Source organism: Crocodylus porosus, unplaced genomic scaffold (genome assembly GCF_001723895.1).
Source record: "Crocodylus porosus isolate Cpor-Errol unplaced genomic scaffold, CroPor_comp1, whole genome shotgun sequence".
Lineage (NCBI taxonomy): Eukaryota > Metazoa > Chordata > Crocodylia > Crocodylidae > Crocodylus > Crocodylus porosus.
The window spans coordinates 19,299,379-19,325,091 of NW_017728951.1; the positions used below are offsets into that span (position 1 = coordinate 19,299,379).

At 41.6% G+C, this 25,713-nt stretch overlaps 1 protein-coding gene and 2 long non-coding RNA genes across 4 annotated transcripts in view; 2 read left to right on the forward strand and 1 right to left on the reverse strand.

Annotated features, from left to right (window-relative positions):
* LOC109324267 overlaps nt 1-3,787 on the forward strand; it is a 10,120-nt gene extending 6,333 nt beyond the window's left edge. Inside the window, exon 3 of the long non-coding RNA XR_002104890.1 lies at nt 955-3,787. This is a non-coding gene — a long non-coding RNA (uncharacterized LOC109324267). The remainder of the gene's footprint in view (nt 1-954) is intronic.
* Nucleotides 1-4,537, reverse strand: part of LOC109324266 — a 13,625-nt gene extending 9,088 nt beyond the window's left edge. Inside the window, exon 1 of the long non-coding RNA XR_002104889.1 lies at nt 3,940-4,537. This is a non-coding gene — a long non-coding RNA (uncharacterized LOC109324266). The remainder of the gene's footprint in view (nt 1-3,939) is intronic.
* A 3,372-nt stretch (nt 4,538-7,909) lies between these two features.
* Nucleotides 7,910-25,713, forward strand: part of GPAM (glycerol-3-phosphate acyltransferase, mitochondrial) — a 36,568-nt gene continuing 18,764 nt past the window's right edge. Inside the window, exons 1-10 of one of the 2 annotated variants that reach the window (XM_019556006.1) lie at nt 7,910-8,040; nt 9,537-9,659; nt 13,276-13,349; nt 18,130-18,243; nt 19,204-19,353; nt 19,966-20,062; nt 21,074-21,210; nt 22,452-22,551; nt 23,312-23,524; nt 23,940-24,053. In XM_019556006.1, the coding sequence (XP_019411551.1) occupies nt 7,939-8,040; nt 9,537-9,659; nt 13,276-13,349; nt 18,130-18,243; nt 19,204-19,353; nt 19,966-20,062; nt 21,074-21,210; nt 22,452-22,551; nt 23,312-23,524; nt 23,940-24,053 (1,224 nt within the window). In that variant the 5' untranslated portion in view covers nt 7,910-7,938. Of the gene's footprint in view, nt 8,041-8,483; nt 8,661-9,536; nt 9,660-13,275; nt 13,350-18,129; nt 18,244-19,203; nt 19,354-19,965; nt 20,063-21,073; nt 21,211-22,451; nt 22,552-23,311; nt 23,525-23,939; nt 24,054-25,713 lie in introns of those variants that run through there. The other variant, XM_019556007.1, reaches the window with a different exon arrangement.

Consider the following 25,713-nt stretch of genomic DNA (forward strand, 5'->3'; position numbering starts at 1 on the left):
GGGATCCTATGACCCCAGCTGACTTCCTGCCCTTTGGGCAGGGGGCTGGATTCGATGATCTTCCGAGGTCCCTTCCAGCCCTGATGTCTGTGAAATCTATGAAATGTCTCAATTCTGTAATGAACAGAACATATAAAAATGTTCATGTAAAATCAATAAAAAACATGTAAAATTAGTATTTTACCTGAGTTATAAAATCAGTATAAATAAAATAAAAATTTGCTCCCAAGGATTGGCAGTTCCTCCTAAATACAGGAATGAAATGGTATCCACCATTTCTATTATGTTCCATGGGTAAGATTATGATTTTTGTTACATCAGTGTCATTTGGGCATTTGGTAGGGTTTCTCTGTAGTCATACAAACAAAACCAAGAACACTAAGTGGTCTCATATATGACAGTAAATGCTGTGTGAAATGGGGGGGGCGGGAATCAAAACTATATTGGGGGAAATAGGGAGGGAAATCAACATCTATATGGTGAGTCTGTTTATTTGATAATGTTGAGGGTAGCAGATAATTTATCCTACAAGACCATCTACTGGAAACTTCCATTATAAAAATTATATGCCATAAAATTTAGAAATGATTAGGTAATATGGATGAAGTTTTTAATTCTATTGCATTTCACACATTATTAAATTGTAGATGTAAAAATTCACATGACATTCAGAAATACTTTTACCTCTTCTTCATATGTTAGTTTTCACATGATCCGGTTATAGAATCATTTTTCACTAAGATATGACTTAAATGTGAAGTCAGACACCTTTATGGGCTCCTCATCTTGCACCGGTAAAGCTACTTGCTGCAGCAGTTGCTATTCAACACGTGTAATAATGACACAATAGAGCCCTTATGTTGTATGCTTTTTGGGCAGGGACCTCTGTTGCTTGTGAAATATTACATAATCCAGAGGTGCTGTGGAAATAACTGATACTATGTGGGATGTCAGTCTGTTCTGCCCTCAGATCCCATGAACAATAAAGTGACTTGCATGTTTATAACTGAATGCAGAATTTGGCCCAATGCATTGACTTGTTCTAATTCAAGGTCATTTTGCTAGAAATCTCTGGTTTTTTGTTCTTGCAATCTTCATATGCATTGGTTCAGCCTTGATATGGTTTTGATTAATATAATGACCCCTTTGAAGCTCCTGTGTTTTGATTCCTTTCTGGCAGCTGCAAATACTACTTGAATACAACTATTGCAATCTTAGATTTCCAGAATTAATAAAAAATGATGATTGATTTGTGCCATTGTTTTAAGACCGCTCAGTTCTGCTCTCTTGTATTTCTTCTGCAGAATCTTCCGTTAGGAAAAGCAATCCTTTACATGCCTGTATCATTAAAATAAAGAGGACTTAGGTATGAACAATAGCTTATGTTAAGACATGCAGCTTGTGATAAAGAACCAGATTCTGAGAAATCTATGTTGGTGAAATGTGCCTGTTAAGGGGCTAAAAGAGAAATGTGAGGCAGGAAAATGGCATGGCTATATTAAATTTCTCTTCTCTTACTCTTTTTACATATGCTGCTTTTCCAGCTATACCCATGTCTTCTGGCCTCTTGACATGTACATTGCAGCTTAGATTCCTATGGAGTTAGTTAAACTCTTTGGTTAAATTCAGTGATGATGTGTAAGAAAGTACAAATTGCACAATGGTAAGTGCATGACCATAGCTTAATCTAGAAGCCTACGCTAGCTGACTCTGAATCAGGAGAGAGGTGGAGATTTGAAGTTAGTGTAATTTACCTTGTAAATGATCAGGGAGAAAGCCTAAAAGACAACAGCCTAGAGACTACTTTAAATTCACTTAGATTTGACTCTGAATTTGGTTGACACTCAAAAGGGCAAATAATTCCCTTCCTTACTGTATGTCCTGCTCAGTTCCACTGAACTCAATGAGACTGGAGTGGCGTAAGTGAAAGTGAGATGAGAATGCGAGAAGTGTAAGTGAGAGGGCACTACTGGCAAACAAGAGGTATCAGTGAGAGTCACACATTTTCACACATTTTCTCATAATGTAATTAAGCTGATAGTTAGATACCAATCACTGTTATATTAAGTGTAAATTCAAAGTAACTCTTCTGGCTTCAGTGGCTAAAAGAGAAAGAAGAGTCCCTTCTTGCTGAAATCCTTTAGTCTGTTCCCAGGAAATACTTCTTATAAAGCCAAAATCAGTAAACTGATGGGCCTACCTTTTTTTAAATGACAAGTGATTTTTGGGTACCCAATTTTTGAGGTGTCTTTCAGGGACCAGGACTTGAGGGAGCAGTTGGCAGCTTTTGAAAATTAAGCTCTAATTCATTGTTAAACTTCACTACAGGAAACACAAATGTTCTAATTTGGGATAAAGAACTTTCTCTGTGAAATATTATTTTGATCATCGGCTAACATGTGCCTTTCCTTTGCTGAAAATACCAATGCTTCACCAAATCACTCGCTCACATTCCATTTTTGCAACCTAAAAAATAAATTGTCTTTCACAGCCTTTTGTGCAGTGCTAGAAACTTGCTTCCAAAAGCAGCATCTTTGTCAATGAGGTAAAGGAGACTGTCCACTAGGTATTGACAACACCACAGCATTATTCTGCAGGTTTCCAGCTGTGGGAGGGCAAAGCTATTCAGATATGCAGGGACTGGTATTATCTATGGACATTTTAGCTGGAGTGAATATAGTTGAAATTTTGGGTTGTTTTTGGAAGCTATCACAAACAAGCTGATTCTTTTGTACCCTATGTTGAGCAAAAGCTGCTGTTGTTTTGATTTGGAAACACTTAGGACGCATTTTGCATAGATTTAAATAACAGAGAGAGGAAAACAGTGGAGTATCAGACTTTCAAACAAGTAAGGTAGAACCAATGCCAATGGATAATTAGCACAGACTAGAATATAGTCTAGGCCCTCTAAAGCCAGCACCGACTGCAGGCATAAGATTTGTTTTTGTATCCCACAAGCTCTGTAAACATAAATTTACTGTATTTAGTAAACCTTAGTTCTTTCTCTTCTGTCACAAGGATAGAGACATCGTCATATGTTTTGAAGTCTGTGTGATTGCTTCTTTTCTGATTTTCAGGTCTGTTAAATCACCGTAAACAGGTGAAAACACCATATTGCAATATATCTTTCAAATAATTCAGCATTTCTGATTTGAAAACAAAACAGTGAGAACCTATTTAGTGTTTCAGTAATATTTGCTCATGGTATTTACCGATCTTATCAGTGCCTCAGGAATGTGTGACTCAATTCACCCCTGTCCAGGTGATGTAGAATTTTTCGTGATTTCTGAAATCTACAACTCCGTAACTTTATTAAAGATTATTACTATTATACTGTATGCAAGGCTATACAACAATGCATTTCTTTAAAACATTAACCATACTAAACTATTTTACTGTGCTGTGTATTATAGTTGGGGTTGTCATTAATGGTCAGATTTTGAAAGAGGGCAAGAAAATCAGCGGAAGCTGTGAATGCTCAGCATTTCCAAAAGCTGGACAATGAGTTAACTCGTGCCATGCGTTTATGCAGAACCAAGCGCTGTGGGCCTCCAGTCTTCCTGAAGGCCTCAAATCCCTATCGCAGTGCTGCTGCTAATAAGAATACACTTTCTTTTTATTACTTGGTTGCCATTACCATCCTATTACCTTTTGAAAACCATTCTATAATCAGATCTGATTATTGCTAAAGAAAGTGGAGATGTAAAAACGATATGTAGAAACCGTACTGAAAATAATCATGCTGAAATGTGATAGCTTGCGCTGTACTGCCCTGTCAATTATGGAGGATTAAGAGAATCATTTTGGACACATGGTAGAGTATGAAGAAATAGAGGAGCTTTGTGTAGCCATCAGTATTGCTATTGCTGTATTCACAGCATGGGCTGGAACATGTACAGAACTGGGTGAGCTGAAAAAGGTAATTCAGGTAATTCTCACCATGCAGGGGAGGGTGGCGTTGTGAACAAATATGACGATTTTCTCCATTTTCTAGGATCTTAGAGTAGTTACACTTGGCTTTAATATAATTCCTTTCCTAGGCAGCTATACTGGCAGCACACTCAGCTTCTTGAAGCATCCAGTCACCTTTCGTTTGGTGGCTAGATCCAGGTACCTTCTTAGCTTTAATTCTGAGGGTGGGCTACAATTATTATTATGCCTAACTTTATTATGTTAGGTGTTTATACAAACGTGCAGTAAGGGACAGTGCAAACTAAGTCACAGAAAGGGTGGGGGAAGGGGAGTTTTGGTGCTAAGCAGGAGACAGAGAGGTTAGTTTTGGGTGTTGGGATGATAGGATAGCAGGCTGACTCTGAAGGAGGAGGGGTGGTGGAGGCTGATGTTAATCGGAGGAGGAAATGGGGTGTTTGGTCCAAGACTGCAGGGGAGAAGACGGAGGGTTAGTGCCAGGCAGCCTGGGTGACTGGAAAGGAGGAGGTTGGATTCAGTCAAGACATTTTGGGGATGGGGGCTTATGTTGGAGGTGGTGCGCAGTACATATGGGCTTTGAAGGTATAATTGAGGAGTTTGGATGTGCTGTGGTATGTGGATTAATGTTGGAATAGGAAGATGGAGGTGCTGTGTGATTGTGTGTCTGTTGGGGGCCCCTGAAAGTGATGGTACCGTGAAGGAGGTTGGAGAAACTACGGGGCGTGTGGCTGGAGGATTGATATCGTGTATGGCAAGCTACTGCTCAAGTGGTGGTTGTAAATTCAGGGTGTCCATGTGTGTCTTGTTGGGGGGACAGTAGGTTGTTTCAGACTAGAGTGTTGCAGGATGTGTGTAGGGTAATGCATGCTTTTGGGGAGCCTATATTATTTCAGGGTATCGGTGGGGTTTACAGGCTGTTTTGGGGTGCCTGTGGGGAAGCCCAGCGCTGTATACGTGCAGGGACTGAGGATTGTTTTGGGGTGTCTGTGTAAAAGCTGCAAGCAGGTTTAGGGTGTTTGTGGTGGTGCGATGCTGTGCGTACAGGGTGTTTCAGGAGGTACATGCCTGGGAACTGTAAGTTGGGGGCTCTAGGTTGTTTTAGGGTTTCTGGGTGTGTGTGTAGTGTTGTATGTGGGAGAACATAGCTTGTTTCCAGGTGTCTATGTTTGTGGGTGGTCTGCAAGTTGGGGGGGGGGTATAGTGATGCTCCATATATGTAGAAGATAACATGTTTTGGGACAGGTGCACGGGCCCTAAAGGTTATTTCAAGGTTCCTGCGTGTATTTGCACGCGTGTATGTGGGTGCTGTGTATGTGCAGGGTGCTTTTGGGTGTCTAGCGTGTTCTGGTGTGTGTATGGGCACGTAGGGGGAAGCTACACACTGTTCTAGGGCGTTTGTGTGTGCATGGAGGGGGGTGCAGCGCTGTGGATGGGGGATGTACGTTGTTCCGGGATATCTGTATGTCCGTGTGGGGGGGGCACTGAGGGCTGCTTTAAGGGGTCTGTGTTTATTGGGGGGGGCGCCGGCTGTTGCGGGGGGGGGCAGTCCTGACCGGGCCGTGCTTACCTACAGTGGAAACAGGGCCCTCGGCGAGCGTCGGGGCCCGCGCCCCGCCTCGGGCCTGGCTGTGGCCGGGGGGGAGGGGTGCTTGAAGGGCCCTGCGGGGGGAGGGGAGGCGCCGGCTGCTCCCAGGGTGTCTCTGCGTCCCACGGGGTGCGTGTGTAAGGGGGAGGGGGCGGTGTGTGAGTGTTTGTGTGTGTGTGTGCGTGTGCCGGTGCAGGCGGCCATGGCGACGGGCGCTCCGGAAGTCGCGTCAGGCCCGGCGCCGGCGCCGCCGTCATCCCGCTCGGGTCCCGCGTGCGGCAGCGGCAGCGGCAGCGGCGGCGGCGGCAGCAGCGGAGCCGGGAGCTTGCCCCGAGGTACCGGCCGCGTGTGCGTGTGTGAGAGAGTGTGTACATGTGCACGTGCTTTGCAGCGTGTGAGTGTGAGTAGAACCGCACGGGCCTAGCGGGCCCCCCCTTGACAGGTGCATGGGGGGGAGAAACCCCCCTATTAATAGGCAGAGGTTTGGGGAAGGGGGTCCCCAAGCTGCTCCGGCCCCTTTCCTCAGCATCCCCCCCCATCCATGCAGAGGGCGACAGCGCGCGCCGTCTCCAGAAGGGCCCTGTGCGTGCGGAGGGCGACCACGCGCACCTGCTGCACGCGTCCCAGGTTCAGGCCTCCGGTGGCCTTGTCCGTGGTGGTACTCGCCCCCTGCACCCTGGCGCCGCGGCAGGGCGTGTAGCGCTTGTGACAACGGGCCTCCCTCCTTTTGTCGCCTTCACGGGAGAACCGGTGTGGTGTGGGGACGCCGTCCACCTCTGCAGTTGTACGTGTATTTATAGCTCATTTTTGGAGCCCGCCGCATGATTTTGCTTCACGCGAGGTTGACACGGTTCAGAGAAGAAGCAGGGAGGTGCTGGAAGCGAATGTATGAGGTTGCGTGCTGAGACTTGTGGCCGCTTTTTTTTTTCGCTGCAGTTCGTGGCTCGTTTTGCTGAGTGAGGGTTGGTTGTATGTGCCAGTGTGGCCAAGGTGACCTTGGAAAGGTTTGAGGGGACATGTCTGACTGTAACCCCAGCAGTGTTGCTAAGGGGAATAGGCCGGAAATTAGGAGTGGGCAGGAGCCCCAGGAAAGCCAAAGGCAGCTGAAGATTGGGATCCAGGAAAGCTTCGCTTGGCTGTGTTGGTAGCATAAGCAATAAGGTGTAAGGTTAACTCTGCCTGTAAATCTTTACAGGCTCGAATCCTGCAAGCTGTCTGTGTTTAAAACTCTTGTGCAAGTTTGAAACTTTCTGCCTAGTAGGGCCTGGTGGGTAAGTTGCTTTACTGGGATGTAGATTAAATAAAGTAAAATCCTGGATGAGTGATTTAGGCTGTAATCATGCAGTCCTTTGCGAGAATAAACCATTCGGGTCAGTGGCACTTGCCTATGTATTTGCAGGACTTTGGAGTTAAAATATAATTTCTCTGAGATGACAGACATGAGAGGTAGCATTGACTTGATCCTGTGTAATTTGGGCTTTTCAATAAACTGATTTATTATGGAGCATAGTTCACATTGTAGTGAATACTAGTGGTTGATTAAATGTAAAAACAGCCCCTCACATCTCAGTGCTTTTTTGTTGTAATGATTTTGACTTATCTGCTTATTCGCTTTTAAAGGGGTGGCATTCGTGGACTTTATCGTACTAATATCTGAAATATTTCTGTTTACAAGAATGCCCTTAATGTTTCTTAGATATTTCATAGATGTTAGGGCTGGAAGGGACCATGGAAGATCATCGAGTCCAGCCCCCTGGCCCAGGGGCAGGATGTCATCTGGAGTCAAAAGATCCCAGCAAGATAAACATCCAAACGTAGATTTGTTCTGTGTGCAGCTTGAGCTTGTCGGATTGCAATAGTTATTGCGTGGCAATAGTTCGGTTTGTTTGCATAGCATCCCTTGCCCCGAGGAATTTAAAAGCTGGTTTAGATGCTACCTAGGACAGACACGTGGTATACTCTGGATGACTTTGCAGAGAAGAGCGTTGCTGACAGGTTTTATGGGGGGAAGGTGTCCACAAGGGAGACTTGATAAAAGGGAGCAAGGTCCTGCACAGCAAAAGGATAAGTACCTGGAAGTGTAAAGGCCTTGTGGTTTTGAAGGATTCAAAGGCAGCTGGGAAGATTACAGCTTGAGAAGCACAGAGGGAGCATAAGAGTAAGTAAGGGGAGGATGAGAGCAAAAATGCAGACAAGCGGATAACGCGTCTCCTGTATGGACACCAACCAAATACTCTGTATTGTCAGTTTACTGTTCTGGCTAACTGCTGATTTTTTAGAAGCAGAGTGCAGAGTCCAGCTGGAACGTCTGAATTAGGACAGGATGCCAGGTTATTTGGGAATGAGGAGAATGGTTAATTATTCTTCACTATAAATATGCCTTTTGCCTTGTAGCCCATGGTTCTAAATTTAACTCTTTTGTCATGGATGAGGCGGCTCTGTCCCTGGGAACAATAGATGTTTCCTATTTGTCCACTTCAACGGAATACAGTGTGGGGAGATGTAAGCACCCCAGTGAAGAGTGGGTAAGTAAAAATATGGCTTCAGTAATTTCTTTCTGTAAGAGAGTCCTTTTTTTTTTTTAACAGCTGAAAGCAAGGAAAGGAATTTTCTTTCTCTTGTGCATTGCACCAGTTCTTGCTGTCTTTGGCTGAGGAACTGGTAATGAACCAACAGCATAAGGGAGTGCCTAAGACTACTATAATTATTGTATACATAATTATTGTAATTGTGTACGTAATTATTGTAATGGTCCTAAGCAGCTTAGTGTGGGAACCAGTTAAGGGTGGACTTGTTCCAAAGACAGAGAAGAAAAGAAAAAGACCAAGCTGGAACAGGAATTGTGGGATGTGAAAACAATAGCTTGGGTTTTTCGGGGAATCGGTTAATATCAATAGTTTCTTAGCAGAGAGAGAGAGGGAATTTAGTAGAAATTAAAAGGAAGGCTATTTTAAGTATACAGGGCATTGTGTAGAGGCTCTAGGTTTGGAGCAAAGGGGGCAGTGAGTGTAAAAGCTTGGGTGGAGCAAAAAGAGCAAGATGTGGGGTGTAAGGATACGAGTTAATTGCATATGCACAATGGAACTGTTCAGTGCTCTGAAGATGAGGAATTTGAACTTGGTACAGAAGAAGAGTTGAAAGCATGGTCAAAGTTGGGGGAAAGGATTATTATTTTAACAATTGTATTTTGGATCCATCTAGAGGCAGGAGAGATGAGAGGGGGCAGGCTGTAGTCATTGAGGCGAGTTTACGAGAGAACAGAGATTGTATTTTGGCAGTTAAAATGGAAAGGAAGGAATTTTTCTTGGGGAAACTAGAGATGAGTTTTAGCATGTCTAACTTGGTTGCTACTGTAAAGAACAGTGTGTCATGATACTGGTTTTAAATAGGCCATATGCAAGAGAACTCTAGCTTTCTTGTTCCTGTAATTATATATGATATTCTGTACTTCTAATATTTAAAAAATAGCCTAATTTTCAAGAAGGCTTTAACATAATAGTTCTGTTTGACAGTTGCATGTGACAGTTGGAACATTACTGATAAAGACCATAGATCTGATTGTGGTTTTGCATGTTTAATATTACTACAATTTTAAAGGACGTGCTTGGGAAAGTAGGTTTTTGTTTTTTACATAATTAATAACTTTTAATTATTAAAATTAAATATAACTCACTGATCATTCCATTTTTGGTTTGCTTTTTGCATTTCACTAATGGCCAAAAATGAAACGCACAGTTAATTTTCCACTTGTTTCCCATTTGCTTGCTGCCAGTTGTGTTTGATATAATCATATACCTGCAAAATTCTGCAGTGTGGGAGAGACAAATGGCATAGGAGACTGAGTGTGAGTGCATGTGTGTGTTGTCAATTAGGGCAATTACATTTTTAGGGAAAAAACCATGGGAAAATACATAGATTTTGTTTAAGAAATGTTAACATGTCCATTTAAAACTTACCATTTTTATCCATGAGAAATGCCTCACTTTTGTAAGTCTTCACATAGTGTTTTGTGATTTCCTAGGGCGAGTGCAATTCCAGGCCTACCGTCTTTCGATCTGCCACTTTAAAATGGAAGGAGACCCTGCTAAGCAGAAAAAGGCCATTTGTGGGGCGCTGTTGCTATGTGTGCACTCCTCAAAGCCGGGTAAGAAGATTATGAACTAGATTATTTTTGACAATAAGAAACTGAAGCACATGATCACAGCGCAACAGAGTTCAACACTTTCCTCACTTTCAGATTAAGGTCACTGTGTTGTTCTAATTTGTCCTGGGACAACAATTGTCACTTTTCTTATTTGCCTTGTGGCTCTACTTTGTTAAAAATTATCATAATGTTTAGAGATGGAAAAGGCCAGCGAGTCATCTTTTGTCTGTAAAGTAGAGAAATGGTCTGCTAGTGCCAAATGTTTCCTTTCAATAAACTGTCCAACTTTTGACAAATCCCAGTGGGGCTGGGCTTTAGGCTATGAAAACTTTGAGATGCAGGGGTTCCTTATCTGATATTTAAGATCAATTATGGTGCATGTTATTAATGTGAATCTGGTGCTCGAGGAAAGGAATTAAAATGAATAGTTCTAAGATTCAAGTATGTACAGGCAGAGCATTAGTCAAATCCTAGCTATATGTTGCACCTATGAACTCATGAAGCAATTTCTAGGATTTGATAGGCAGCTGAGTTTCTAGAACCAGACAATTCCTGGCTTGCTTACTGAGCCGGCAGCACAGGTCCTTGCTGCTGTGTAGTTAATTCTGTATCAAGCCCAATAACCTCTGTATGGCTAAATAGATGTGTGCCCATTTGCTGAGGTCTTTGACAAGAGAAAATTTTTGCTTCCCTTTAATACCTGTCACCAGTGTGGGAACGAGCAATACCAACAAATAGATATAGGATAAAACTGTAAATGCATTATGACAGACTGTCCTGGATGTAGGGTATAAATATAAGTAACTAAGTTGAGCTTGTGACACATACCTAAGGTGTTTAGTTATTTTAGAGCTGGGTAAGAAACATTTTCTGCAAAAATTTCACAGTTCCTTTTTTATTTTTTTATTCCTTATCAGGATGCAACCAAGACTTTAAAATTGTTTGGAGAGACAGGGACTTAGGCACCCCTTAACAGCCAGTAGCTGCTGCTTAGGGTGCTCACCTGGATGTGGGGCATCTAGTTTCAAATCCTTGCTTTTCCTGTTTCAGACTCAGCCACACAGAGAGGCTGCCTGTGGCAAAATGGCATACATGCCACAGATTGGCTACCCTTGGCCTAGGTGAATGCTGTAACTAGTGGGACTGTGGAAGAATTGTATATGTAAATTAAGGATTTAATGCTTCTCCAGGTGGAATGTATATGTATTTTTTTTTTACAGTCCTTTCACATGAGAACCGCAATTGAAGGTGACAAAGAAAATACTTAATTATTAGATTCCAGTCCAGTGATTTTTGATACAGAATTTTATGCCAGGTCTGATTTGAGGGGAATGGCAACATCAGAGTGTTCTACATGCTTTACAAACTGTGTTGAATAATGTTTGGAAGGGCACGGTTTTGTAACATGCTGGGTCACTTCTTGCTTCCTGCTCCTGGAAGGAGAATCGCAAATGGTTCTAATGCCTAATTTCATATGCAAGGGTTTTCTTTGGTGAATTGCAGAGTGCTTTATTAATGAAGGTGAGTAAGAAAACCTAGGAACTGAGGAGGCTGGACTTGCCCAGGGTCACTCAGTGGCAGAACCAGGAATAGAATTTGAGTCTCCTGAGTCCCAGTCCATTGGTTTATTCATGAGCCTAGTGCATCTCTTCACATGCTGTATTTCTCCCTCACTTTGCATTGTTCCTCACTGTAGTTTTTTCCTGTCCCTATTTCAGCCACATTCCAGAATCTGTCTACCAAAAATAGAATTAATTAGTAACTTGCTTGACCAGTTTAGCAATAAAGAATATAACACCTGGTATTGCCTGATTTGTTGGTATCTGCTGCTGCAGTGGCACTTTCAATTTGGGGTAGGAGCTGATAAGAGACTTGATTGTATTGTGAATCCTTTAGGAGTGAGTTCTCTTTTCTCAGGGCCTGAATGATCCACATACTTGTATTCCTTTGTCCATAACAAAATACAGGGTTCTGTTTTTGTCTTGTTACAACAGATGTTTCAACTCAAGGGAAGACCAGCATTAGTTACTGATTAGAGAAACAGGCTGTAGTGCAAATTCTAATCTTGGTACAGACTCTTTGCTTGAGCCACAGTGCTTTTAAATTTTGAGCCATCTGAATGTAGCCTCAAAATTATCAGTCTTGAAACATTGCCTCCTTATTTGTCTTTGCACAACTTCATAGTTTGCTCATAGTAAAATGTTCCAGCTTTGTAAATACACTCTAAACTCCCTGACATCAAGTAATTTTTTTTTAAAAGATATTTCTGCTTAGGGAAAAAGGTCATTGTTTGTGGTACACATGCAATGAAGTGGGCAAACTCAGCTCCATGACCCTGGCCATGGTCAGATTTTCTGTAATATCTATTCTGTGTGCTCAGACTGGCTGAGCTAGATAAAACTTATCTTTCTTTGGTTCTTCTGTGTTTTTTACTGACTGACTAACTTCACCTTTTGGGGGAAAAAAATTCTTTCCTTTTACAGGGGGCATATGTACTTAAACTGTCACTAATAGCATTTCTTGCTTTTTGTTCGCTTCCAGGAAAATATTGTGCAGTAAGCCTCCCCTGGGAATGTGTCTTTACATGCAACCTGTTGGGAGCAGCTCAGTACAGGGCTGATCCTGGCCTGCTCTGCCGCCCTGCAGCAGCCAGGGGGAGCTCCAGGCTCCACCAGGGTGCTAGCTTGGGGCCTGGCGAGAGGCATGGGGGCCAGTCCTGTTGGGCCTGGGGCCAGGAGAGCTCTGCCGGCTGCAGTGGCAGCTGTCTCCTGGCCTCATGCACTTTGGGAGGGGTCCTGATTAGCATGGGGCCGTGCATGTTGCATGTGCACATTGGGACACACAGCTACCAGTGAGCCTGGTACCCAGTGCCCACTAGTGTCCAGTGAGTTTTCCCCACCCAGCAGTGGGCTCATTGACAGCTGCCCCATAAACGGGACAGCTGTTGGTGAGCTCCTGGCTGAGCAGGGAAGCGAGAGCTCTCCAGTCCTAGTGCTGCTTGGGTTTTTCCTGTGAGGAGCTGGAGCGGCACAGCGATGGGATGGGAGAGAAGGGGGGAGCAGAGAGGTACCCCGTCTCAATGCTGATTGGCTCCCAGCTCCAGGACCAGGGACAGAGAACTTCCCCATATTCTGTGGCCCTCTTCTGGTGGGGCTGACCTGGAGCAAATGTCGTCTTGGTCAGCATGTACACGAGCGCTACTGCACAGTAACTACTGCACAGTTAATCTAGTATCTGTATTTACAGGTGCTAGCTAATTGCTCTGTAGACTATTTTACTGCACAGTAAATGCCCCACATGTGTAAATGTCTTCTGACTTCATTGTGCACTGATGTCTGCTGAAAGCACTGGTTATGCATGCGCTTGAGGATGAGTGCAGCCGGACCAGTGTATATGGAGCCAGGATGCTCCTGAGTTTTCATCACAGCTCTGATACTGACTTCTCTGGTCATGGAGAAACTACTTAATTAATCTTGCATTGCTTTTTCTGTCTTAGACTGAATGTCTTCGTCTTTGATCTTAAACGTTTTTGTTAATATGAAGAAATGACCATTGCTGTCTTTTAATTAATATGAAGCCTTCCAATTAAGTTGTTTCACTCGTTTTGTTTCTGTAGGATAAGCTCTTCAATGCTAGTATTCCTTCTTTGGGTTTACGCAATGTCATATACATCAATGAAACACACACAAGGTAAGTAACCAGCTGTCTCCATTTTAATTCATGGCATTTTCTTTTTCTTTAAATGTTGCAGCATAAGCCACTCAAGATGTCCATAGGTGTAGTGGACAGCCATTTAAATTCCGTAAATGGCACTGACCATGTGACAAATACCATCGGTTTTAATATCAAAGACACTGCTTAAGCTGATTTGAAGTGTGTCTGCTAATTTGTATGGGAGCAGCCTCTTTTCAGGTTTTGGCATCTCCTTAATGCTCCTTATGTTTTCATGTCTTGCCTTTAATAGCAGCTGTGAAATAGGCCATGGCTAGTTTCAGGGCTTCTAATAGCACAGTATTTGACAGTAGTCGGCATAAGCAAGAGGTATCAATCAACCAGCCCGCATGTTGGGCAAACCTGCTCTGTGTGGGATAGGCTGCCCTGTGCTTTGGATCTCTTGTCATGAAAATCTTGAAGCAGGATTAAACAACCTCCTGAGGGATACCTTGAGACTATGATGAGCAGGAATCATTCTGACTTTATAGCAACAAAAAGATGCCATTTTGGCAAACTGTGTATATCTTTTGAAGCAATACACCTACTGCTGAGGTTCCTACTCAGTTTGTCTTAAGTAGAGCAGAGGTTGTCAAAGACATTGCCTGTGGGCCAGATTTGGCCTCTGGAGCCACATCATTTGGCTCCCAGTACTGGCTCTGGTGCGCTGCTTGTGCACACTAGGCTCAAGACATGTGCTGTGCATAGCATTTGCTCTGGGACCGATGCTGCATGCAACACCGATGTTAGGGCCAGTCCTGGACCCTCCCAACCTCTCCCCCACCGTGTTGAATCCACCAGCCTCAGCACCTACTCCGGCCAGTCCAGGATATCAGTTGCATGTGGCACCTGCATCACCCGGCCTGGGGTGAGTGCTGTGTGCTGCATAGGTCTCAAAACAGACTCCATGTGGGGTGTGGTCCCAGACTGGCCAGAGGATGCACTGGATCTGGCATGCAGTGGGGATGGGGGGAATGTCTTCCGTGGGTCCCCCTCATACCAATTCCAGTTGGTCCAGAACCTGCACTGCATAGATGCTGGCCTCAGACTGGCCAGAGCAGGTGCCATGGGTGCTGGATGTGTCATACAGAGGTGGAGGGGGTGTTTGTGGGCCTAATCTGGCCCATAGGGCCAGCCCCACAAGTTCCTCTGGCCTGTGGACCAGTCTGGTACCAGGCCAGATGAGTTTGACACCCCTGGAATAGAACATAGTTCAGGTTTAATAAGGGGTGAGGATGAATCCCAGGGTACCTACAATACTTTGATTTGAATGGTTAGATTTTTGCATCAAATTAAAGGTAAGCTTCCAGAAATTTAAAGGTAAGCTTCCAGAAATTTGAGATGAAACTAGTCTTGTGCTCACCAGTTTGCATGATTGAAGCCTGCAACATGCAATTTATTGCAGTTTAGCAGACAGTCCCCACTTTTGGAGATGATAACCAGAGGATAATAGTTAGAATAACAGTTATAGATGAAAAAGGTGTCACCTTGAGTCCTTGCTGCCTTCATGACAGAATGCAGTCCCTCAGCACAGGGTGCATGAGGTATTAAACTGATCTATCACATTTGTTCTACTTTTACAGGTTTTGCATCTCACAATATGAAACTTCTTTCAAAGTAAATTAAAATGTTCCGTTACTATGTTGCCTGAGAAGTTGATTCTTCTGACAGCTAATATTTTTACAATAATCATTAAGATAAGGAAATTCAGTAGTAGTATTCATTGTACATTCAGACCGAACAAGAACAGGCCTGTAGGCTGAAGGAAATGAGCCAAAATGTCTGAGTGAAAGAAAGACAGTATTGTGTCTCGTTTGAGTGGGAGAGAAAATTCAGAAGCTAGTTCTATAGACTCTTCCTTCTTGATAAAATTGATTATTTGTGGGGGGAGAAATGGGGAGAGGGAGTTTAACCAGCATCCCAGAATGCTGAAAAATACCTGAAATTCTGTTTAAGATGAAAAAGTGTGCACGTACTTTATGCTTAATTGTAGTTACAGAGGAAGTTGTGGTGCTCTATGTGTCTTATTGTTGTGGCTGTTTTTTCATTTTGAGTCAAAGGATGATTTTTCTAATTGCCAGTGGACAGTAATGCGATTCACCTGTTTAACTCAAGAGTGTACACTTTTGTTTAGAAGTCAACCAGCCATTTCAAATTTCTTTACAACTCATGAATGAGTATCATCCTTATCATTGTGTTTCATCCCCTCTTTGTTCAGCAGAGTATTTAGTACTGTATTAAAATTGAATGATCTCAACCAAATCGATTCCAAGAATACAAGGTAGTTACTTAGGCGTTGTGTTTTCCTTAGCTGTGAAAATCCATGTGCTCTGATTAGCTGCTAGTAGTCACATAATGAACCCTCAGTCTGTATGCAGTTTTCAGTTTCCTCTGTCATCACTACCAAATTAAATAGTATAGATTTGCATAATTAGCTTACAGTTTTTTCTAGGGAACGCACTGCATATGCAAATCTTTCTACTCTGACAGGCTGTTCAAAGAGAGATTTCTCAGCCACGTAACTGTTTACCAGCGGCTAACCCATCTCCTCAGCTTTGCCCTGGGATGAACTGGAAAAACGCCCTTTTAAAAGAAGAAAAAATTAGAAAAGCAATGAAAATGTGGACCCCAGAGAGTTTAGAGAGGGGTTCTTTTCAGTGGGCTAACGAAGGCTTTTTGTCCCCAGAATAACTAATTAAAATTGATAGCATTATTATGTACCTGCTTGCTTTGTGTATGTGCCTGCCCTGCATGCATATACATGCACTGTTTTTTGAACAGCCTAACTTTGAAATGCCATGACCTTTGTATTTATTTGCCTGACACTTTCCATTGCAACAGATTCTTTTAGTGGTTCTTGGTAAGCACAAGCACTTCTTTTGTTTGCCTTTGGATTTTGAAATTTGTCAGGGGCCAGCTTTGGGACCAAAAGAATTGCCTTTTTTTTTTTCTTTTGTCCTATGAAATTATAGTCAGGTGTGATTGAGAGAGAGGAGCCTGCTATTTCTATTTTACGATTTATATTGTCAGTGACATTTTTGGGCAAGTGCCAAAGTTGCAACTTTACAAGAAGCTGGAAAGGGTTACTGTGCCCTCCACCTCCCTGCTTTATCTTTTACTCCTCTCCCAAGGTTCAACATATGGGAGAAGCATATTTGCTAGATGACCTAGTGGGGATGTGGGAGAGAGGGACAGAGAAAGCCAGGCTGACTTTGTTCCTGCCCCAAGCCTGCCTGTGGCCATAGCCTGTTCAGGATAACATCCTTCTGCTGCTGCCAGCTAATGTTTTGAGCTTTGTATCATGATGAAGCTTTATTGCGGTGTTGAAGGTGCTGTCAATGATAAGTGGTCAATGATACACAGGTGGGGGTTGTTATAGGTGCATGCAGTTGAATTTGTTTTGACCATTTTTTCTTTTAAAAACAGAATTTTATCAAAAAATATTAAAAACACGCAGAATTTAGGAGATGTTAGAATGCGGGCTGCCTGTTATTAAGTTACTCCTTAATTACTTTAACACAGAATACCTGATATCCTGTGAAGGGATCAGAGTTGGGCGTATAGAGTAGTTTGGGGCTATGTTGGGAAAGTACTTATTTGCAAGACCTTGTCTCTCTTGAGACAGAATGAGATGGGAGCTGCAGGAGGAGCAAAGATGGTTTTGTGATGAAGGAACTTGATTGCTCCTTCAAGGCCTGGCTTTTATCTCTTCCTCTGGCCTAGAGTTCTTATGCGATTCCAGGCAAGCTCTTTAAAAAAGAAGTGTCAGGTGTTCTCCATTCGTCTGGTCCTCTGTTTCTCAGGGCAAATTGAGCCATGACGTCTGATACTCAGAAGTGCTGAGCAGCAGAATGCAATGGAAGCGGTGACTTTTTAGCACAGATGTGCGTTTTCTTGCACATAGTACTAGTGTACAGCCATCATTTTAGGAAGGGAAGATTTGCTGACCTGTTTGGACAGGGAAAGGATTTAGAGGAAGGAAAGGAAGAGGAATAAAGAACCAGAGAAGATCAGAAGAATTAAGATAACTTGACATCCTGCAAATAGTTGCACTTGTGAGGAGCCCTGTTTATTCACTGGGACTACTCACATCCACCAACTGTAAGGGATCAGCTGCGGTTGTTGTACGTGGCGGAATGGTTCTTTATGACCAAGTGGAGGATTTGGGCCAAGATTTGGACAGAAGATACTCACAAATGTTACTGAGTGTTGATGTGGCTCAGACAGTTCTGCCAGTCTCAGCCACAGCCTTTGTTCTTCTTAGTAAGTTGATTCGCTTGAGCCACTGAGCAAGTGTGCTGATGGTTAAGCATTGATGCTGTGTGGGTTCCCCATCATTATTGAATTGTGTAGGCAGGTCTTGGAAGACATTTGCAAAGCATATCAGTTCTCAAATGTAACTAAGAACTGCGGCCTGAGAAAGTACATGACTTTAAGCTGAGGTTTGATTGGTGATACAGTGCTACCTGATGCCAGCATCACCCAGTTGGTATTGCTTGGACTTGGGTGGGCGGGGGGGGGGGGAAGAGTTTGGGTTGTTCATGTTGCTGCTGTTTTCATATAGCTCTTGATACATATTTGTTCTTATGCCTGTAACATTGTTTACATACTAATTTTTCAGAAGATATTATGTAAATACTTATAGAGTTTTACCGCCTTTTGCCTTGATGGATTTGTGTGAATATATTTGAGAATAAAGATTTTTTTTTTTTAAGTGATTCATTTTTTTGGCTTGCTACATAGCCTTTTAATGTTGCAGGTACAGAGGGTGGCTCGCAAGACGTCTCTGTTACGTTCTCTTTGTGCAAGAACGTGATGTGCATAAGGGTATGTTTGCCAAGAATCTGACGGAAAATGTGTTAAACAGTGGCAGGTAAGATATTGCAAAGTAAACCGCCATTCTTAAGATTTGACTTTCCAGATTAACGCAGAATGTTGTTGTAAAACTGCTGCAAAATGAGTGCAACAAATTCTGGAAGCAGGGATGCTTAAAGTAAGATAAAGTACAGTATTTTTATGGCAGCTTCTCCTTTTAGCTATATATTTTTTGTTTAGAACAGTTATGGGAGCAGGGTTTACACATCTTAGCCTCCACGTCTTTAGAGTGGCTACAGGTAGACATGCAACTAGCTTAATACAAAATATAATGAATAGCGTTTCACCCTTTCAGCTTTTGTTACCCAGTTCTGAGAAGTGCTATGTTACATCCACCAACTGTAAGGGATCAGCTGCGGTTGTTGTACGTTGCTTACATTTTAAAAATAGTAAGGTAGACTTTCATATATTACTGTCCAGATTAATCTAGTTCATACTTTATAACATATCAGATATTCTGACTGTTCTGAAGGTGGGAGAGGGAAGCATTTGCTTTTCATTTCACCCAACAAGAACCATTTTCATAGAGCTGGTTCCATCTTTTAGAAAAGGGAGAATTCTCTTTTGTCTCCACTGACGTACCTACCCCAGATGGTTTGTCTGGTTTCTTTCAAGTTGTTGAAATCATGGTATTCATTCTCTTGAAGTTGAGTGCAAGAAAGCTCTAGCACATATTCTGCCTTCCAGGCCAGTTCTGTAAGATGCCAAGTGCCCTCTACCCTACAGTTGATCAGAGTTGGGAGTGTTGGGTGCTTTGGTTCTAAACTGAGGCTTTTTCCAAAGCAGGTTGGTCCTTGTTGGTTGAAGATGGTGAAAGGCATTTTGCACTCTTTTTTTTCTTCATATTTTCTGTTTCTGAAAATTGTTGACCAGTTCATACCAGCTTGCTTGTGAATTGAAATTATCTACTGAACTCTTTGTTATAGTACCATTTTATATATTTTTCTTTTAAAATCAGAGTGCAGAAGGCCATTGTAGAGGAGGCTACTGAAACAAGTGCATCAGGGAGCTTCGCTCAGGTGGACCCCAAGGCCATCAGCAGGGTGAAGAAGAAAGCAAGGAGGATTCTGCAGGAAATGGTAGCAACTGTTTCACCTGCTTTGATCAGGTAATAAAAATAGTTCACCAGAGATTTGTGCTGAGGCCCTGCAAGCTCTGTACAAATATAGTAGAGTGGCAATTCCTTACTGCCTCACAAAACCCACCTTTAGTGATATCCAAGAGCACCAGGATTGTTCTGAAAAATGAATTGTAACCTGACTTCATGTCAGATATAGGAGTGTTTGCAGACTTTTCAACAAAAGTTATGATACAGTGAAATGAGTGTACTTTTCCCCGTGAAGCTAAGCTCCATATTATTAGCTCAGCGTAGCTAATAGTTTTTGCCTGAATCAGCTTAAAGTACCTTGTCTCAGTAACTTAGGCTCTGCAAGCTCTTATTGTCAGGCAATTTAATAATATTATTTTCTAGTTATGATTCTTAAGATGGAAATAAAATCCCATGCTGCAGTATCTAAATAATCACGAACAGGTTAGGCAGGAACTCTCTAAAGCCTTCATTGACTAATGAATTGAGGTGGTAGTATCAACTCCTGTATTGCTGTCTGACAGATTACAAAGTCCTGCCATTGTATTTATCAACTTCATCAAGCCGACACCAAAAGAAGGTAACTTTGAATGAAACTTTAACTTCCCTGGGGTTTGACATTTTCTTCTTCAGGTTGACTGGTTGGGTCCTGCTGAAATTATTTAACAGCTTCTTTTGGAACGTTCAGATCCACAAAGGTCAACTGGAAATGGTCAAAGCCGCAACTGAGGTAAGAAAAAAACTGATTCTTGAAACTGAGAGAGTTTCTGATGTTGCCCATGCCTAGTGTAAACCAGTTATTTAACTGAATTCAGTGGAGTATTATTAGTCTAAATGAGATCAAAAGCAAGCTTCAGTTTCAAGTCCTGTGTGCCCTTTCAACAGACTCGGTGACTTTATTAGATATTTTTAGGAATTGTGCAATATTTTTAAGTACTGTGTAACCATATACTCTGAAGGCCATAAACGGTCAGGTTATATGGTATGACCTGCTTGTGGAGTGATTGACCCTTTTTTATTCCCAATCCAGTGCAACAGCAGGTTAATATATTACTAGTTTTTTAAACTTTCAAAATTGCTTTTACCTTGGTCATCCCAGGATGACCTTATCTACATACTTGTCAGCAAAGTGTCCAGCTGATTGCTCATTTATTTACATTTATTAAAGCAGCCTGTCCGATTCTACCATTCTTTCTACCCCAGGGAGGCATTATTCTTAAAAGGCCCTTTTTGCAATATTCTGAACTTTCTATTGCTTCCATGAGAAAATACTTCAGAAAAGTGAAGTATGGATAGTATACAGCATTAATATAAACAAATACTCTGAAATGAGTGATCAGAGTCATTCTGGTACAATTTGACTAGCTGTAGATAAGTTTCCTATGGCTTTCTGTTGAGGTTTGTTGTATCTTCCACATTAACTCAGCAACTGTTGGGCAGTGGCAGAGACAATTCTGGTACATCCACCAATAAACTGTCTGATACTATGTATCTTTAGAAAGTATGAATTTGGTACTTTCCCATAGTAACTACAATGTAAGCGCTGTTAGTGCCTGAAAAATAAGGATCTGTTCTCATTGCAAGCTGATGAAAGATAAGAGCAAAGCAGTAGAGAGATGAAATTTTAAAAGTTCTTAAGTTTTACTAATTTAAGGTGTTTCTAGCAATCTCATTAAAGAAAGGTAGGTGGGAAATGAACTCCTGTTAACTTTGTTATGTCTTTTGTTTCCCTCTCAAATAGATGAATTTACCTCTCATCTTCTTGCCTGTTCACAAATCCCACATTGACTACCTGCTACTCACATTCATTCTTTTCTGCCATAACATCAAAGCACCATACATTGCTGCAGGGAATAACCTCAGCATCCCCATCTTCAGGTAAGGACAGTTGGAGCTAAGCTTCCAGTTGCTCTCGAAAAGAAAGCCACTGGTGAAGATCCTCAGCTGGTATGAATTACCATGGCTCCGCGTCAGCTGAGGATCTTGTCCAGTGAATGCAGATACATACCTAGTGATCTGGGCATTGTGTTCACGCTGCTTGAATGTGTTTGGTTCTGACCCAGCATGCTCAAGAAAAGTCTTGCAAAATCCTTACAGAGATTCTTCACACACAAATGGGGTTGCACAAGCTTAAGGGAAATTCTTTCCCCCTTCATCTGCAGAGAGTCATTGGGAAGCAGGGAGGTGCTATTAGGAAGTGGAATGCATAGGCTGTGAAGTAGGTGACTGTGCAATAGGAGAGTGATAGAGATGAGGCTGTTCAAAGTCCTGTTTTCTTTCTTAAATTCTGTAGTATTCACCTGAGAAACAACATGGAAGGTGTAAAATGATGAGAAAAGTGCAGTGTAACACAGTGGTAGAATGAGTTGGATGGTTCCACGGTACTGGAACTTCCAGTGGGATCTGTGTGGTAATGCTTCAGGGACCAGTAACTACCTTAATAGTTTATGTAGAGAACAGAAAAGTTCATTAAGTGATTTTGACTAGAGAGGGAATGAATCGGTGATATTTGAGCCTTGTTTAGGCCATATGGCAGGTTTAAATATGATTCGGCCTAATCCTGTGATTTTGAAAATTTCCGTGTCTTGAGTCACTCTACTGAGTGACTAGCTGTCAGCTATTTGACAGACACCACAGATTTCCTAAAATGCCTTTCTGAACTGTTAGTCTCTAAGGTGCTACTCTGCTCTGTCACCTAAGAAGAAGGATTCATAAAGGAGTTCAGTTGCATGCAAACTAGAAAATGCCCCATCTGGTTTAGTCCAATCATAATTGAAACCATAAGCATGTTTTTTGTTTTTTTTAATCCAGGGATTCAAAAGCAATCTGTTTTCCCCAAGGGCTTTTGGAGTTTCCCCAATGGGTAAAGAGGCTAATTTTGGTACATCGCTAATTAGGAGGAGTGAAATATGTGAAGGTTGAGATCACTGACCTGAGTTTTTGAAATTGGGTTATTCACAGTGTCTAAAATTTTTCCATAACCACTTTGTGAGGGAGAGTGACTGAGATGCAGCATTCATCTGATGCAGTCATCTCTTAAATGTTCTGGGTGGTTTTAACAATGTATTCTTTTTATGTCTGACTAAAGTTAGCGAACCATATCTTTCTTTGCTATGTAGCACATTAATCCGCAACCTTGGAGGCTTTTTCATTCGGCGGAAGTTGGATGAGAACACTAATGGACGTAAAGATGCCCTGTATAGAGCATTGCTCTATGTGGTATGTATTTGTCTTCTGAATTAACATAAATACATTAATTTAGTTTCACTTATCTGATAGATGAGAGAGTCTGCACCATGTATACAAGGGGATATTTCAGTAGCTTTTTAAACCTTAATTAATTTGACCAACTTTGATAGATCGGTGAATTATATTGATTTCTATAATGTGTTTTTAGAAGAAAATTTCCTGGTTATTTTACCCATCAAGCATGTGGGAGTTGTGTGTACTTTTTAAAGTTAGTTAATTTTTTACTCCCTGCAGTCCTTATGAGTGATTCTACAAAATTAAGTCTAGGAGCCAGACTGAGATTCCTTTTGCAGCGATGTAAATTTCTTGTAACTCCATTGGCTCAGCTGAAGTTCACCTATTTCTGCTTATATTTTCTGTGGTTTCAGTATAGAAAAACAAAAAGATAATTGCAATTTAGAAGATGAGGTACAGTGGGAAACAATAAAAGAGAAGAGCTTAGATGGTTTAAAAATATATAGCTATTGTCAGGTTGCTTCCTTTTGTCTTGGTGGAAGTGCTCAACTTATATTAATAGAAATGAAATCAGAGTTTGGGCCGTTTATCTATCAAACACAAATTATTACTCTAGATTATTCATGTAGTTTTCTGTATATCTTAACTATTTCCAACCTTTTTTTTAAATAGAAGGCTTTTGGTGATATGGAACAATGAGTTTAATGTAACTCATTAGATTAGATTGTGTAATTAGATATTTGTTTTTCCTCCTTTGTATTTGCCATTGATTTAGCACATTGAGGAATTGCTCAGACAGCAGCAGTTCCTAGAGATATTCCTGGAAGGTACACGGTCTCGCAGTGGAAAAACATCCAATGCCAGAGCAGGTCTCCTGTCTGTGGTTGTAGATGCTCTCTTTGCAAATGCCACCCCTGATGTACTGATTATACCTGTGGGAATTTCATATGATCGCATCATTGAAGGTCATTATAACAGTGAACAGCTGGTAAGGACAACTGAAAACTTAGTGCTCTGCTTTGGGGAGTTTGTTTATATTCAGTAAAAACCTATCTATTTTTTGGTTCAGCACTGGTTTACCATCAGTGCCTTCATATTGTGTATGAGTTAAATGCAAAGAAATATAGCTGTCTGTGCCAAGAAATATAGCTGTCTGTGCCAGAGTTGATATTTGTCTGTCACACTTCTAGATACAAATTTATCACATACCAAACAATAAACACAATTGTATAGGCTAAAAAACCCAAAAGAATCCTGAGGTTATGATGATGGCTGTACCCTTTTATAGATTAAATATGTGTCAAGAGATCTGGATTGATTTTAACTGTGTTCTTGATTCTGTGAAAAATCAAAAAGCTTTTCATTGCAGATGAATATTGGTTGTGCTTTATAATGTTTTGCAGGGCAAACCTAAGAAGAATGAAAGCCTTTGGAGTATAGCTAGAGGGGTTTTCAGAATGCTGCGGAAGAATTATGGGTGTGTCAGAGTAGACTTTGCACAGCCGTTTTCTCTAAAAGTAAGTTTGATACCGTGGAAACATCCGTCTCCTGTGAACTCTGAGTTATTAATAATTAAGGAGAACTGCAGGCGAGTTCTCTCAGTCCACAAGCATTGCTTTCAACCCATCAATAGAGTGATGATGCTTTTCCAGAAACCCACTGGCTGATACTTACTAGTATGTTCATATAGAGCTGTACATGTTCTCTAAAATATAAATATTGTGATAAAGGAGACAAGATCTTAAACTAGTTCTTGCTAGTGTCTTGCCTTCAGGAGTTGGCAATAACAAATACTTTAGAAACAAAATTTCCCAAGATGCATCTGACTAGTTGTGCAGATCAAAAATAGTAGTGCTATGCAATAGCTGACTTGCAAATAGATGTTTTTGTATCCTTGGATCCATTCTGCCATGTGCATTTAATATATAGAACTTCATTTTGACATTCCAAACATTGAAATATCAAAGGATTTTTAAATGTCTGATTAGTTTCCATCCTCTCATCCCAGTTACAGCAGAACAGCTAAATTCTATTTTGGGAAACATTTAACTTTAAATAATCCTAGTTCATTTTTTTTCTCTTTCACAAGCCTGGAAAAAGCAAAATATCCCCACCAAATAGGGTTTTTTATTAGGGCTAGCACAATGGTGCTTAGCATTTTGGCCTCATGGGCCAGATAAGTGGCTCGGGGCTACATTGGGCCCCACCCGCACCCCCAGATTGGGCCCATGTGGCCTCAGCTGGCCCCTGCACACTGTAACTACAGTGCATTGGAGCAAGTTCTCTGCACCTGTATAGGTGCCCTTCATGCTTATGTATATTGATTCTCACAGTAAATTGTTATGATAATGCTGAACACACCAGTATGTCAAATGTTTGGTATGTTGTAAAAGTATAACCTAATAGAGTATCTTACTGAGGTGTGAGGAAAGCTTGCTAGCATTTTATGCAGATTATTTGAGAGTAGAGACATTTTTTGCTGAATTGCCACAGTCTGTGACTTTAATGATATTAAGCACTTGAACAGGCAGGCTTCTGATTGCTTAGGTGTTCATTCTTGTAGAAAAGACTTATGTGGGAGAATGTTGAGTGTTAGTTATGCTCCAAACAATATAATGCATTGTAGTTAGTGGTAGACAGAGCTGTTTAATACACTTCTACATAAAAAGTATGCATCCATTCTAAGCTATTCTTGGAATGAAGTTAGCAGTTGCCCATAGACTATTTGTGCCTTCTTACACTTTTGAAATACAGAATTAGCCTGTATCTATTCTTTAACTGTAACATGGCTAGTAACCTTGTATGCCTTGTTTGTGTTAAGATACTTGCACTCTATAATGGGTTAAATGTGAAAGAAACTTATTTAAGCATGTCTGTGTTTAAAGGTTTGCAATAAATATAGCTGTTAAATCAGTTTAATTTGACCTGGGTAGGTTTTCTAGTGTAGACAAGCATTTTGGCATCAGTTTGAGCTCCTGCAATCTTTTCATATTATTTCATAGACATTAGAGCTGGAAGGGACCTTGGGAGATCGAGTCCAGCCCCCTTCCCAAAGGGCAGGAAGTCAGCTGGGGTTATAGGATCCCAGCAAGATAAGCATCCAATTTACTCTTGAAGGTATTCAATGTAGGTGCTTGAACCACCTCCGCTGGCAGACTGTTCCAGACCTTGGGGGCT